At 33.1% G+C, this 17,030-nt stretch overlaps 1 protein-coding gene across 1 annotated transcript; it reads right to left on the reverse strand.

Annotated features, from left to right (window-relative positions):
* Positions 1-739: 739 nt before the first annotated feature.
* Positions 740-17,030, reverse strand: LOC110992634. The gene is made up of 5 exons (XM_022258524.2): positions 16,879-17,030; positions 5,561-5,664; positions 4,828-4,944; positions 3,336-3,565; positions 740-3,263 (listed from the first exon to the last, which is right to left on the reverse strand). The coding sequence occupies exons 2-5, from the start codon at positions 5,660-5,662 to the stop codon at positions 2,870-2,872; spliced, it is 843 nt and encodes a 280-aa protein (XP_022114216.1). The 5' UTR covers positions 5,663-5,664; positions 16,879-17,030; the 3' UTR covers positions 740-2,869.

A 17,030-nucleotide genomic window follows, 5' to 3' on the forward strand; every position in this document is an offset into this window, starting at 1 on the left:
ACTTTTAAAGCTGCTTGCCAAATTGGAATAGTACATTTTTTTTTTCAGGATGATCAGTTGAACTAGTGCGAAAAATTAATTTTGAAAACTTGGTAAAGTATAAAATGACATTTTCCTACAAGTTGGAGTGATCGGCACAGGGTTTAGGATCATAGGTTACATAAAGCACTATTCGGGATGACGTAAGAGAAAAAAAATTGGCAAAAAGTAAATATTTGTAACAACAGGAATGAAAAAACTGTCACATGGTGTACATTTTCTGGAATAAAAGGAAAATTTCCATAACTTCAAAAATACATGTCTTAATTTTTTTTTGAATTTTTCTGATAATTACGAGAAAATTTCGACTTGACGTCCACTTTTGGGACACCTGTATATCGGTAAGATGTCGAAACAGTAGCACCTTAAAATACTTAATAGGAAAATTAAAACAAGACACAAGTTGGCAAAGATTCTAGAAGAAAACTAATAATATATTCCTTTGTTTGATACAACAATTGCATATTGTTTTCGTCGTGGTGATCGAGCTTTTTAGAATTGTAGAAAAATAAATTTCTTCATTGTTTGAAACGAGTATCCAGGATAATGGCATTTTTTTATAAAGTTACTCGTGAGGATTTTCAGTAATGGTAAAACTAATTCGAAACTTAAGTCTGAGCAAAGTGCGCCTTATAGATCTTGCCCTTAAACTTGCCCTGAAGTTCACTCTGAAACATAGCGTAGTAATAGAAATAACATAGACGATTGAAGTTAATTTCTTTATTTTTGGAATTACCTTTGCAAGGTATGCAATTTATTATCATCGACACTACATCTGTAGCGCGAAAAATGTATAACGTAACATTTTAATGCATTATTCCGTAGACATCAACTGTTAAGGACGGAAATATGTCCTTTGCATTTCTGTTTTAGAGAAGAGCTAGAGAAAAAATTCAGAAAAGGTATACTACAATATTTATTTGAAGAAATTTGTCCTACTATGTAACTGCGAGTAGGAATTTATAAGCTTCAGCATGATTGCATGTTGATGACTGCGAATAAATGTAATGGGTACATAACTTAAAACTAGTCATTAATTATGTTACCCCCTTACTTAGAGAAATTTCTCTGAACTGGGGTTATTAAATTTGACAAACACGGATGTTATAAAGGCCCGTGACATTACATTACCTCAAACGTCAAAACCAGTAAGGTAAGCAAAGGCGCGTTTTTTTATAAGTAAGGAGGTTAATTACAATAATTATCTATAAATGATAGTTACACGATACACAGATATCATTTTTCGTGTTTTAGGCATTTAGTGTTAAATATAATAATAATTAAATATCATAGTAAAATCGAATCGAGACCAATAATATATTTACGCCTGGCAACTTTTAAAAATGACGCGATAAATTACCGCCAAAAATGAAAATGGCTAATATTTCGTCAAATAAATTAATAAATACAATGGAAGTTCTGGGAATTGAGCAAATATCTAGCTCGTTAAAGCATTGATTTTTCGCTTTTAGCTTTAATGAAGTGCTGTGCCAGTGTTCTAGTGTTAGGAAGTTGGAATATAATGTTAGATTAATAAGGTAACAACTATCTTTTCTCATTCAACACATCACTTTCAAGACCATTTCCGATTCTAATACATTTAAATCAGAGAAGCTTAAAATAAGTTAACTTAGTAGGTAAATACCAATATTGAATACATTTAACAAGCGAAATTTCTAAATTATATTTGCAATTATAAATCTAACAGTTTTACATTTAATATGTCTAATCTCGCAATTTATGTCGTAGAAAATTTATGAAGCCTACAGTAAAAAAGTTGGTTTTTCATATTAAAATCCCTACCTATCTATATTTTGTATCAAATATTTTTGATAATTTATATTATAAGGTAACAAAGTTTTAGTTTGTAGAAATCGCGGTAAGCTACAAAATAAATAAAAAAAGTTCAGTCGACAAAATTCCATTTTGTCGTGTCATTAAATAATATAAGTCCTACATTTAAACATTTATAAATGCAATGCAATAAATACAATAGGTACTTAAATAAATTATTACTTTCCATTTATAATTCTATCAAAAACTATCGATCCCTACAGTCAAAATAGACACAGATTACCAAATCCAGATTACACTTTGTCACAAATCTATCGAGCCCTGAGATATTAATGCTTTATAATATTATATTGAAAATAACAATGTGGTGGTGCATATTTTAATGTATTGGAACAATTGTGCATCTCGAGTGTTACGGTTACTACAATTCTCATGCCTACCTAAATCTAGTCTGTAATGAGGTGGTATTGCGACTTTTAAATATATTTTTTTATATCCATAGCCAACTTTCAAGTACTATAAACTATGCAATGTTCCCACTTTATTTTTACTATGGTTTCTGTCGGTAAGCGGTCGTCACATTGTACTTTTTATTATAGAAGTCGCAATACAATCGCAAATTGTAAGTCACACACAATAAATGGTCCAAATCTTCCATCACTACCATGAGATAAAGTAGCACCGCTCGATCAACGAGTGGGAATAAGCTTCAACTATATGAGTTCCTAACATGTCAAAAATTCAAAAGTCTTAACTGGCAGTACTTAGGTAATTTTGAGAACGCAGAACGCCGATCAATTAAAAAAAAATGTTTTTTTGGTTTTTGACATGCTAGTGCCGTTTGGCTCACGCTAAAACGCAACGAGCGACTACTGCTTTCGTACATGAATAATTCGTTGTACTAACCAAACGAGATAGTGCGACAGCAACAGTCGCCCACATCTTAAAGCTACTACTAAATTTTCTAACGATCAAAGATCGCAAGCTATTTATTCAAAAGTCTTAAAAAAATAAAATCTGCTATCAATATTAACGTTTAGCGCGGACGTAAAACGGCGCGGACCGTTCGGAAACGTTTCTCGAAGCCAAGCTTAGAGTAGAGCGAGCGAGAGGCGTCGTTTTCCGGACGAATCACGACGAAGGGTTTGTAGCCGCGAGCCGCTACTTCTTTGGTGAGACGCCGAGCTAAGTAGATTCCGTAGCCTTTTCGGCGGAACTCTGGGCGTGTCTGCATGGAGAACATGGCACCATAGTAAGATTGGACCATCCAAGCGGCCAATTGTCCCTCGACGAAGATTCCATAGGCGGGTAATTCAGCGACAAGCTTCTCGAAGACTTCGCGGCATTCAATGTCACTCGCTGGGTAGAGATCGTGCACTGCTTGCATGTGTTCTGGCTCAAGGCGAACTAACTCCACGTCCTGTGGCAGTCTATGGAAATTAAGGCTTGTTAAGTTCTTTCAAACATAAATAAATTGTAAATTGTTTGTTTTAAATACTTACTGTTCATTACAATCCGTCGGAGGGTTATCACAGACATAGACATCTCCAGTAATCTTATCTTGAGCCTCATATCGTTTCTCGAAGCGATTCACGATAGCTTCGTGAGTGAAGTTCAGGTACAAGGGTTTCGTGAGGTCCAGTAAGATGTCTTCGCTGGTGACCAAGTCCACCAGTTCAGCACGCTCCGATGGACAGAATATCGTTACACTTTCATAGGGGTGGCTATTTGGCTGTAATAAAATCGATGATTAATTGAAACTTCAAAAAAAAATAAGTTTTACACGCCGATTTTACTAACGGCAATTGTCATCGATGCACAAATACAATACAATGAACTGAATGAAGGCTTATCGCAGAAATACGAAATTTAATTTTGCTGTTCGTGTATGTATGTTCATAAAAGTTTTAGTATACATTCTAATTCTAATAAAGAAATAAATAGATAAGGTAGAGCTTACAAAGTTAATATCTTTTAATAAATTATTTTCTTGTCTTTCAAAGATATATAATCCTACTAATAAACACTAATATACATCTGAGCAATAATATTTTAATATTACAAACAGTTGTAACATGATATTTTCAATACAGTAATTACGTTGACGTGAAAATATAATCCATACCTTTGACCTACTTCCTGCAATATGAATAGGCTCGTATGGAACAGAATTAAAAATGTAAGATGTTTTCTCAAGCTGAAACGAGAGCTCTGCGACACTAGTTAGGTTTTAATAAATCTGTTTTTATTATAAACTCTGCATTCATTTGTTTGTTGTGATTCATTGAAATGACTTAATAGCGATGAAGCTATTCAGAAATCTATCGCAATAATGTTTTGTTTACTTTAGTTTAGTGCGTTTTACTGTCGTCCACAGAATTCCTATTACGAAACTCATGTCACAGTGGAAATGAGTCCAAATGGACAATTTCAATGTTGGTACTAGCTTAAAAATTTAATATTCGTAGCTGTGCCGTTCCTTAAGATCACTTCTAGGAGCTTTTAGGAGTTTCGGAGTATTTCACAAGCACTGCATAGGATATATGACAAATAGGTATTGATCAAACTATTTCATATTTTTATTAATGGATGAAATGAACATTTACACGTTTGCATTTTTAATTTAGAAGAAAAAAATTGCCATTTATAAGACATTCTCGTGTGAGTGTTGTCTTCTACTAAATGGCCTATTTTTATAAAACTTGCCTATATTTAGGTCTGAAAATGGGTGGTAAATTATTTACACATCCTAGTGATAAGGCTCACCCATAAAAAGAAATTGATTTTATTACGATTTGGCATTAAAATACAGGTGGTCCTTAATTCGAGCTTCGGCCTACCTTTATTAATGGTGTGATATTAAGTAACATGGTTTGTATAGTATTCTATTATGTAGTTCAAATGACGTTCAAATTTGGTTGGAATGCCGGACTTTCTAATAATGATAGTAGTAGTAAGAGATTAAGTCTCAAGTCTCAATAGATAAATACTTACCGTACTGGTACAGCCGGGAAAGTGTAAGCAAATCGGATCCTCTGGCCAATTTTTCGCCACATAAAAGTGGAAGTCCCAAACCTTATTGTTTAGATATGTTTGAATCGTCTGATGAAACTAAAACCAAATATTTCAATGGGTCAATTTTTGTAGATGTCTCGATATTTAAAAATTAATATTGCTAACATTTTTAATAGGACAGTGGCGCAATTTTTCCATTATCAGTGTCCATGGGCGATATCACTTAACATAAGATGAGCCTTGTTTGTACCCTGTTATAGAAAAAAATCTTATAAAAAGACTTACCCACATAGAGAGAGAGAGTGAGAAAGAGAGATCGAAAAAATATACACGCTATTGGTTGATGAATTCATTTAGTAGAACTTTAGATGGCAATTCTGTCGCAGATTTTTTTTTATTTATATTATCATTAGCACATATTAAACAGTGTGAATATAGATATACAAATACATGGAGTGATAATATTTAAATAGAGTTTATTGAACAATAAATAAGTATCTAAGCTATCTATCAAGAATATAAATTACATATTTAGTATCCTATCACAGTCTGTTCTTTTCTGCATATTACTTTATATCTAATAAATATTTATATACAATTACAAACTAAAAATATATATCTAATAACTAACCTTAAAATTTAATTATTAAAAAATATTATAAAAAGATATTTAAATATCTTTGAAACTTCATTGTTTTTTCACCATTATTACCTTAAGAGATTCAGGCAAATACTGAACTAAAATATCTGCCACAGCTGGGAGCTCGTCTTTTGTTACCAATCGAAAATTTTTCCCCTCAGGCACGATTTCCATCTCTGTAACAAAGATTTAACATTAAGTCTTCCATTTGCAAATGATTGTGTATAGGCTTATCTATGACACGCTGGTTTTTTCATGAGGTTCTTCTTTACGTGCCTATTCTAATAAATTGATTTGACTGATGAGGATTATAGCCCCCAATTGTTAATTTAAAATATTTTTAATTTCATATTTATTTACACTTTATTACCATAATATACAAAAATATAGTACTCATAAAAAACCTTATTTAAAAAAAACACGAAAAATAAGTAGGTAACTAGTAAGTAAGTTATTAGACAACGGGCGGTTCACTTATCGCTAACAAGCGTTTCCTTCCCGGCAACCCTTATATGGAACAATAAAAAAAAGAAACACCTATAGAGGGTAAAGTACAAGAAGTGCATATTTAATTAACAAAAAGAAACTCAAAATAACATTTAACTATAACTAAAATAAAATAAAATCTAAGGAATGCATAAATAATAATATGTATAACCAGAAATATGAAAGCTTCTCAATTAACGTTTGGACACGTTAATTGAGTCGCAATTATTATAGTAGTAACTAATTACGATGCAGAAGAAAAATGATGTAATTGTTACTAACAATTTTTAATAATAATATCATGGCACGCTGTTTTCGACGAACGAGACACGTACACGTGATTCAGGTCAGTACGTATCCGTCTTTCTACAGTGTTATCACATAATAAGACAGAAACAAAAGAATGCTTAAGTTAAAATACTGCAACTAGACATAAGGACTTAACAATTATTCTTATTATAAAAAAAACACATAAATCCCTGGATATTAATGGAAGAAGCGATGACAACTCTATGGCTAAACATCTAAATGGTGGAGAAGGTTCCAAGTAATATAGAGGTATTGATTTACAGTACATATATAATGAGGAATATAGGTAGCTACAGTAAATATATATTTTAATATATACAGGCGCGTGAGAATACTTTTTTTAATTCTCTTGTCATACGGGCTATAAATAGCTATATATATGTAGGAGAACTGTATATTATTTTTAACATAATTACTAAAGCTTTCTCGCAGTCAATTGTTAGATTAATATGCCTATGTTTATTTTGCAATGCGGAAGTGCAAATTTCATTCTCAGTGGTAAATTAATAAATTTCATTAAGATAAAACTGCCGTAGAGGCTCTACGCCGTAGCACGGTAGACTGTCGATAATTATTTATACATTTGATACTCAGAGTCGTAGCTGAAATAATTTACACTCAACGTTCTACAGATATATCCTCCATTGAATATAATTGAATGTCCTATAAATCGCTGTTACATTGGTTACGGCTCATTCAAACAAAGAGAATAATGTAGCAACACGATATGCAAGGATATAGTGCCCTAGTGTACAAATTGCATTAATTACTACTGCATCGGGGGTCAAGGTCCGTATGCATCGATCGATGTTGTGTTTTCATTTTATATTTGCAACATGTAAGCTTAAATAATGGGAAACCATTACAAAAGTACTCGTATTCTAATATTTATTCTATCGTATAAATATTAATAATATATATAAATGAATGAATAATAATTTACATATTTATATATTATCTGATGGAGGGTCGGATACAGGAAAAGGTGACTCGAAACCACCATTTTTTGAATATTTTTTTTGCCGAAAATGAATTGTACCACGTTTTAACATGCTTTGAGCAGTGTTATCCATGGCGTCAGCGTGCGACTGTCATGCTTGAGGTCGTAGGTTCGATCCCCGGCAGTTCAATAATGGAATTTATAACACTCACTTGAACGAAAAACATGGTGAGGAAAATGGCTTAGAAGTCGTTGGCATGTGTCAGGCACAGAAGGCTGATCACCAGCTTGGCTATTAGATCGAATAATGACAGAAAAAAAAAGGTTTTGGCAGAAGAATCTACTGTTACCATTTGTCCAAAAAAGTTTTAATTTATCAAAGTAAGCATAGCCAGAGTAAGTATCCAATTTCGAATAAACCCATTAAAGAGATTTGTTTGATGCTTCTCGAATTCTACGTATAATGTATGACGAAATTCAATACATCAGCATTTGCTCTAATCGTCTACGTGGATCAAATTGTTCAAATACGCAAAATACCTTTATTACAAGTACACTTATAAACAACAGAGTAGTGTTAAATTGATTTTGAATTTACATTTACTACTCGCTATATCAGCTATAAATACTAAATTATTATTCTAATAAAACAAATAGTTTATCAGCAGTTTGCTAGAATTTATACGGAGTGCCACAATTTCGAACACAATGAGCTTCCATGAGTGTCCATGGGCGGCGCTATCACTTAACATCAGGTGAGCCTCCTGCCCATTTGCCCCCTGTTCTATAAAAAAAAACCGTGGACGGAGTCCGTTTTTTTGTAATTTTATTTTACATTAGTCAATTTTTTTAGATTGATATTTATATGAAGTACACTATGATACTGTCAATGCTTTGGCCAATTGTTCATAAGGTCATGTTGGTTTTTATTTATTTATTTATTTATTTATTTATTTATTTATTTATTTATTTATTTATTTATTTATTTATTTATTTATTTATTTATTTATTTATTTATTTATTTATTTATTTATTTATTTATTTGTACAACTTCCTTCAATATCCCCAAGCTGAGCGCCTGCATCAGGCGGTCCGCGACGTCAGCAGTCCATTGCATCGGGATCAACATCATTTGAAAGAGCTTAATTTGTTTTATTCATTAACTTAGAATCAGATGTGAATCTCTTATTTTCTATTAATTAAAACTATGACACAATAATAAAAAAATGAGCGCACCAATTCGTGTATAGCGGATAAGCCTTCAGTGTGTAAATCTCCTGTGATTTTATTTAGTTCATAAATAATTTATATAAAAATAAATTTAAATAATAAAAATTATAATGTTTTTATTCATAATAAGTTCACATGCGTTACAATGCAAGAACCATTTTAAGTTAAAAACTTCAAGTGTTCCCAGCTCTTCCATAAAAGAGCTGTAAGTAATATTAGCATGGAAAAAATACTTTAAACTAGGTATTAATTTAATAAATTAGTTGCTGCGAAAGTGAAACCACGAGCCAAAGTAACATCGTTATAAAACAAAAGGTTGAGACCTCTTTGGCGCGGTGCCAAATCCAAGACTTCGTTATTTACGTTTTTCGCACTCCTAGCTTGGACTGTAAGCTATATCTGAAGGGCTACTTAGCGCCAAGGTTAGAAAATGGACGGCACTATAAAATAAACTAGCCTATGTTGCCATCCTCTTGTATAATGTTTATTCAAAGCAGTAAAAGAAAGCGATTTTAAACATTAGGTCCTAACCCTGGTTGTACACCAGTCTTGAGGTATGTCGAGTATTAATGAAACGTCCATCCAAAAACCGATGGCATGTTGCTTAGATCACCTAATGAAACAGCCAAAAATGGTGTGCCACATTTCTGGCGAGAAGGCCGATGCCTGACCATGCGTAAACCTGACCATAGTCTTGAACGGGTGCTAGTTGTGGTGACTGGTCGTACTTGAATTCGTGTATGCGGTGATATTAGTTGTTTCTACTACGTATTTGTGTCTTGTTCCCATGAGTATGTAAGTGCGTGCTCCTATTTCATTCCATGCCTCCTGCTGATACAGGACAAATCTTCGTTTTTAATTTATTTTAATATTCTTTATTACTCAAGATGTCATATGGAACATGGTGTAATGGTTGCAGCTCCTTACAAACGTTTTGTAAAAGTTTTCTTTTACAAGGAGTTTGTAAGGAGCTGCAGAACTTGGCGAATAAAAAGAGTGGTGGAGAGTTTATTGCCAAATCTTCTCCTCCGTTCTACGCCCTTGATTTGAGAACTGGCAGTAAATGTAAAATTAGAAAAATTTCATATTTCTTTTTCGACGTTCATAAGTATACATTACCCACCTGTTACCCACATGAATAGATGATTTTGATTTTGACTAAAATCAAAATTCTAGAAACGTTCTTAATTCATGTCTATTAATTTTAATGCAAAGTCCCATAATATGTCAATATATTGGTGCAGAACTAATATCCTCAATGAAAGGTTCGATGTATACATTAACACCGTATACATTATTTATCTCACAAAATAATATCTGCTCTTCCAAATCGTAAGAAAGTACCGTAAAAAAGTAGGTAAATTGCGTAGACAGTTCAGGCTTTTAATGGGCCTGCGCCCTTGGGACTGGCGAATCACTGCAGCGCCTGGATCGATCTTTTTCTATCTGCAGTGATTAATATTTATTTTTTAGACTAAAAACTCGTTACACAGTTAAAATGACAACAGACAAGAGGATATTTAAATTTTATCGTCTTGGCTTTCGACGACAATAAAAACAAACTAATGAGAAAATACTAAGCTATTAATTTTAAATACATTGTTATAACGGTTGTAACCTGACTCGGTTTAACACAAACTAAATACAATATATCAAAAAGATACTATGGTGTAAGTATACAATTCGATAATAAAAGAAAGTAAAAAGTTTTAAGATCAAATTTTATTTTCAAAATTGCGAACTATTACTTTATAAGATGTTTTTATACAAAAATTCTTATCTAAATCATAAGACCCAAACCCGTGATCATGACTACAGACTATGCTATATTTGTTTCCTTACTTAATTTATCTATATAGGAAGATAATCTCTCGACGCCATCGATTTTGGGGTAACATTCGGGTTTCTCATGATGTTTTCACTGTATAAGCTAGTCGTACCACCAGCCCTTCCCTGGTCTTAGGATTCAGAGCCTAGATTTATAAAAGAATGAATCAGATACTCATTGTACTTTTACCAATCCTGATATATTTTTTTATATACATGTATCTTCAGTAAGACTCCTCATCCTTTTTTGTAATTTAAGTGTAACCTAATTTACAAAAAAGGATTTTTATCGGAAGTGTCCAATTACACTACTTATAGTCTCTATTAAAGAGAAGACAATCTGTTCTTGCGCTCTATTTATACCTCACTGTTTAGCACTAAATATTAATGTACACTAACACTAATTCACTAGTTCAAATGGTTTTGTCCTTTTCAGTCTTCTCACTAGGCTCGTGGTGTAAAGGAGAGAGAATAGCCTGATATAGAATAGATATTGGAGCCTATGTTCGTGAGCAGTCTTTTTTATTAATATGACGACGTCCCCTACATTAAGGTCCCGATGGTGGTCATATACTTGATTCATATTTAAAACAAAGTCCTGGTATATATAATATTTTTGTATTTTCTTTATACTTGCCTATATTTGTTAACCTCGTCTCAATAAGTGTAGTTCGCCCTAATCGAACCTATTTAAAGGTTTACGTGCTCATTAAAATAAATAAAACAACATGTATTTATACAAAACTAACGTAATATAAATAAATTTCTTGTAGGGAGATCTATAGCCTTCGGCTGCAGATACAATGACGTCGTACCCTGAAACGCAGTAACAAAGTTATTTCGGGCGTTTATTTTATGTTTCTCTGTTACACTGGTCGAGAATTTTCCGTTTAGGGCGGAAAAAGTAGTACCTTCCTCTCACCATATTCTAATATAATATAAATCATTAAGCTTAAAAATGTTAATATGTGCTAACAACATTAAAAAAGTAGCGTAATTTTGCTTTCAGAAACACAACCCAAAATTGACAATATTAGTCACGTATACATACATATTTATTTCATAAATCTAATATAAAAACTGACCTTAAAATGTAATAACTAAAATATATAAATGTTAATTGTACTGTCTATTACATAACTCTCATACTATGTACCACTAGCGGGTAATCACGGAAATGGCGTAGGACAGCTGTAGATATTTCTCAGCCACGGGGTCTCCAAACAATTCCAGCATCAACTGAGGGCCCAAATCTTAGACAAATTGTTGTGACGCCGTTAATACAATAACTGCTCAATAAACCTTAAACAAGGACATTCTCGGGCAGTCTTAATTAAATTAATAATGTACATGTTTGTTTTCACGCTTTAAGAATTTGGATCGGTGTGTGTGACATTAATTACATTTCGTTTATTGAATACTTATTAGATTTCGGTAATAAGTAAATTGATATAATGGCAAGAAAGCCTAAAGAAGTGCTGGTCCATTAAAAGGACTATTATCAAATTACTGATGACGATTTAAACCCACTATCTTTTAGTATAATGATAATAATTGCATTTACTTCTGTAAAATACTTAGTACATACAAATGTGAATTGTTACAAAACTACTAACTAAAGCGACAAGGCAACCGGCAACCCGGTTAATTTCTATTTGGCACCTAGTCCTTGAACCTAGGCCTCATTTAACAGCTTCCACTCAGTCTATCATTAGCCACATAGGGCCAGCTGCTCTACTTATATCATCCTCCCATCTTTTAATTTGTCTTCCTCGTTGTCTTTTGTCATAGCGAGGGGGGCACTCTGTCGCTTTTACGAGCATTTATATTTGTTTTCTCTTATAATGTGTCCTGTCCCATTCCAAGTCAGTATTTTACTGAAGAAGTAACGGCATTTCTAAACTTTGTCATGTCTTTTCTTTCTTCTACCTTTACTCTATCTTTCAATATTAGATATAAAATACTGCTCTCGATTCTGTTTTAACACGTTTAGGAGTAGTTTACTTGGTTGTAAAATAAATTATATTTTAATGTATAAATGCTTAACGGCCTAATTAAAACTTCAGTTATACAAATACTTAAATGGAAAATGAAACTGCATAACAGTTTAATATTAGCGTATTCAGAACTTACCAACCCGCATTCCGCATTGCATTTTGAATAAAAGTTCGTTTCACTTACATTTTGAATATCTTCGTGAAATGCATACAACATAAAATATTACGATTTTAATATTTTGTTTATTTTCCACAACAATAATATTAATTTGAACGTGTCTTACAAAATTACAAGTGATTATTTGAACAATAGTCGCGTTACAATCCTTGATGTGTGTCTTAGATTTTTCTATTTGTTTATTAGGAAAATTACTCGTTTTTGGGTCCGTTTTGACGTGTGTAAACGTTGACCAAATGCTCTTTAATTTGGTGTTTTTTTTATATGAATAAGTGTGGCGCTTTATAAGCCTAATAAAAATTGATATACAAAAGGGTTGAGATACAAGGAAAACGTGGCTATTTGATACCCTCTTCTTCCTTGCGGGCCAGCATATTTCAAGACAGAATATTATAAATAGTTTTAACTAGAACGAACTAACCTAACTAAATTAAGCGTTTAAAAAGAGTGGCGGAGAGTTTCTTGCCAGTTCTTTTTGCCCGCTCTACGCCCTTGACAAATGAAGATATTTTCATAGTGTTTCTAGTAGACAACAGATTATCAATGTATCTAAATAAATCTATCGGTTGGCTGGAAGAGATCGCTTGGAAGCGAAAAGACCGCCAGTTGACCTCCTATTCATTTAGTTATTCAATTGTATAATATCTCTGCATGCAACGAAATTTAAATATATACATTGACTCTTCGCTATGAAATATAAAGTGTCGAATATTTTTATTTAACTCAACTCAACAGCCAAACAATCAATGTTAATCGCAGCACAATTACTGTTGAAATGTTTTAATAAGCATCGTTTTTGTGATTCTGTTTTCAACAAATGTTTTTCCCTTTTACAAAAACGTTATTAATGTTGATTGACATCTGATTCAATTGTGGAAATTAACGATAATATGCACAAGATGTGTTTAATAAAAAATATTTATTTCAAGTGAAAATAAATTATCTTTACGAACGTAACATTGGAAAATATGGCGTGTTTACTTAGCGTGTGAAAAGATAAGTTTAGTAGCGTTGAACTTTGAGAAATTAATTCAATAATTTCAGGAGACCCTTAAACACTTTTCAACCCCAATTTATAATTAAATCAGTTTTTTTATTATTTTTCAGGTTTTTTGTTCACATCTTGAACAATGCCATAAAGACTGCTACAAAAAATGCTTATAACTCTTATACAAGTAATAGATTATTTTACATGTAGATACTTAACTGTATTTTGCAGAGATTCCTTTATTTAGACTATTTGAAGAAATCTGTCATTAATGTAAGTATGTTTTATTTCACTGTAAAAAATATACACGAGTCCACAATATATTATAGCTTTTTAAAGTTTCTAAACGAAAAGGTTATAAATATGTAAAAGTAAGCTTTTGGTCTTGAGTCGTTAGCCGTCTGAAGTGCCTTAGCAATTAACTTTACGTAAAGAATTTTTCACACACTAAATATTAATTTTAACAGAAATTTTTAAAAAGCAATACTTTAATTATGTTTAGCTTATTTCAACATCAAGCCTTTATTTCTGACATCCAGTACATAAATACTTCTTTAAGTTATATATCCTCACTTAATCTAATACATCAGATGTGCCGGTTTCGGTGATCAGCGTGTCCTTAAACACATAAATCTCTTCCATCCGGTTCCATTCTTTTCTTATGTTAGCTCTTGTCCAAGTTGTGCCTCCTATTTTCATTAACCTGTCCATCTTTTTCTCTGTCTTGTTTTTTTATCCTTTTTCTTTGTCTGTTTCAGAATGTCAACCACGAGATAGAAAAAGTATTTCTCTCTTCATGTATCCGGTCAAGCACCATTTCAATTGCCTTATTTTCTTAATAATGTCCTCTATTTCCATTGTTAATCTAATCTATCTGCTCTTTTGCGATGCTTTTTCTCAACTTTCAATGATGTTTCAGCTGTCTTTAGCACTGCGTAGCACTAATTGTAAGATCCAGAGTTGCGACATTCCCCGACATTCTTTATAACTGGTTACCTTAAAAGTTACGCAAAAATTACACACATTAAACCCATCTCAAACTCAAAATATCTTTATTCAAATAGGTAAACAAGTACACTTATGAACGTCAAAAAAAACAAATTAAATTAATTGTAAATTAGATTTACAACCAGTTCGCAAGTCAAGAGCGTAGGGCGGGCAAGAAGAACTAGCAAGAAACTTTCCGCCACTCTTATCAATCGCCAGGTTTTTAATACAAATTGTTTGAACTGGAGCAAATCAATCCCAAGGTTTAGGATCATTTAAGTTTTCGTCACATTTATAAAAAGCTTTATTAATTAATTTACTTTTAACGAGGGCTTTGAATAGTTGTATCAAAGACGAAAAAGCTCTTAATATATGTAGTAAACTCACCCTCCTGTTGTAACATGAGCTTAGGTAAATGAATATCCAAAAAAATGCTTTTTCAATGCTATCCAGTTTCAGAAATGAATGTTCCAAATGAACAAACTAACCAACTTCACAATATTAAAATAATTTGTACGCATCGCTAATATCGATATTATATAACATCATAATTTATATCACTAATGAACACAATGGCTTTACGCATGCTATATACACATATGCTTTTGTACTGAAAGTCGTTACTACACACACAATAATATACAGTATTTCCTCGCCGTATTCTCTATCTGTTCGTCTAGCAAGGAACGCACCAGCCCTGGGATCACCGGTACTATCTACCAGGCGCCAACTTAAATCTTTATTTAGCGCCTGTGCACTTCAACACCAATGCTTAGGAGTAGCTACTCCAAAGGAAACAAACAGTTGATAAATTTATAATCAGATGTATCTATATAAGCATGAAACTCCGCAACGAAATAATGCATTAAATTTTAAACGCTGATTTAAGGATACATTGCAAAAGCATTAGCTTTCGATATAGCTTAAGTAACCGTTATCTTAACAAACGACTTTGAGTATGATTACTATTTGAACAATGTCTTAAACTCATCCTTCCTTTTACTTAATCAAAGGCAAATAGTTTCCAAAAATAATAACTTTAACGGTTTAATTGGACTTATCGAAATTAAATGTATGGACTTCATAGAAATAGGCAGTAATAATTAAAACAAAACGGTTTTTTTATTTAAATATTCACATTAATGCCAATAATAAAAGATGCGCTTTTATACGACGTTTTGCCGGAGATCAATAGCAATCTTGAATAGACGACGACTTTTCAATAGTCGATTGCGAACTGTGCTTTCGAATAACACTTTTGTGAAGTTCAAAAAGAATTTAAAGTGGCATATCTCAATGCAAATTGTTGGAGGCGATAAGTAAACAATATTTTTATAGAAAAGACGTAATAAAATATTTTTTTGTATCGAACAGGGGGCAAACGGACAAGAGTCATCCGTTAAGTACCGCCGCCCGTGTCCACTCACAATGCTCGCGAGTGCGTTTTCGGCCTTATAATTGGTACTTTTTTCTTGAAGGACCCTTAGTCGAATTGGATCGGTTCATTGAGCAGCTGGTTCCACATATTGGTGGTGTCTTTAAACACGCTTAGTTGTGGAACGACGAACGTCGAGGTGATACGGGTGGAATTTCGAATTCTACTTCGACGTCCGATTCGTCCGAAACTCAGCTGTGGGTATTAACCCGTACAACTCCTCTGAACACTCCCCATGGTAAATGCGGTAGAAGATATAGAGTGACCCCTTATTTCTAGGCAACGCCAAGGGATCAAGTCGCTCGGAAAGGGATTGGCCGTCGACGATTCGAGATTATACTAACATCAATAATGTATTTGACGAAATTCATTTTCGCTTCACATTACATTGGTTCGGATCTATTTAGATTTAAGAACGAATAGCGTTTTCCTCTATAGTCAGGTATTAAAAAAATAACATTGTTGGTTAAAAATCGGACTATTGATCTTGGATCTTGGATTGAATTTCATACATCTAGAAAAATCTTTATAAGTACAATGGTGAATGTTACATCAATGCCTAAACTACTGAACTATTACATTGTAAATTCGACATATATAAGCTTTCCTTTAAACGCAGACGATGACGCGGGATAATAACCTTGCAGTGTTTGATAACGTGAAAATAACGACCAGCCCGTAAATCCATATTGCCATATATTAACGATAATTTTAATATGTTCGAAGTTCTGTCAGATAGGATTCAGTTATTCAAGTTTATTGCCCAAGTTTTTGGGAGCAGCCGTGGGTGAGGTTACGTATTAGTTTAAATTACTTTGTTATTAAAACCATAGGTATATTTCTTAAATCACACAGACACCTAATAGTTATAGTAAAACTTGTTCAAATCCGTTGAGAAATAGTTATATATTAATCGTTAAAAGAGAAAAATTCGCACCCTGCACCACAGCGGCCCCTGAACAACTGCAATATGTTAGGGGACTTATTGAGCGGGGATGTAATAAAAACCTTACCTTTGATCCGCCGTACCCCTTGTGCGAACGCCGCCGCTCTGCCCTCGCAGGTGTTTCGGTGTTGGTATTGAGCTCCTGAGGGCTCCTGGCCGCGAAGGGCCGGCGTTGCTTGGCGTAGCGGACCTAGGGCGCGCGTGTGCCTCAAGACCAGT

Source organism: Pieris rapae, chromosome 9 (genome assembly GCF_905147795.1).
Source record: "Pieris rapae chromosome 9, ilPieRapa1.1, whole genome shotgun sequence".
Taxonomy (NCBI): Eukaryota; Metazoa; Arthropoda; class Insecta; order Lepidoptera; family Pieridae; genus Pieris; species Pieris rapae.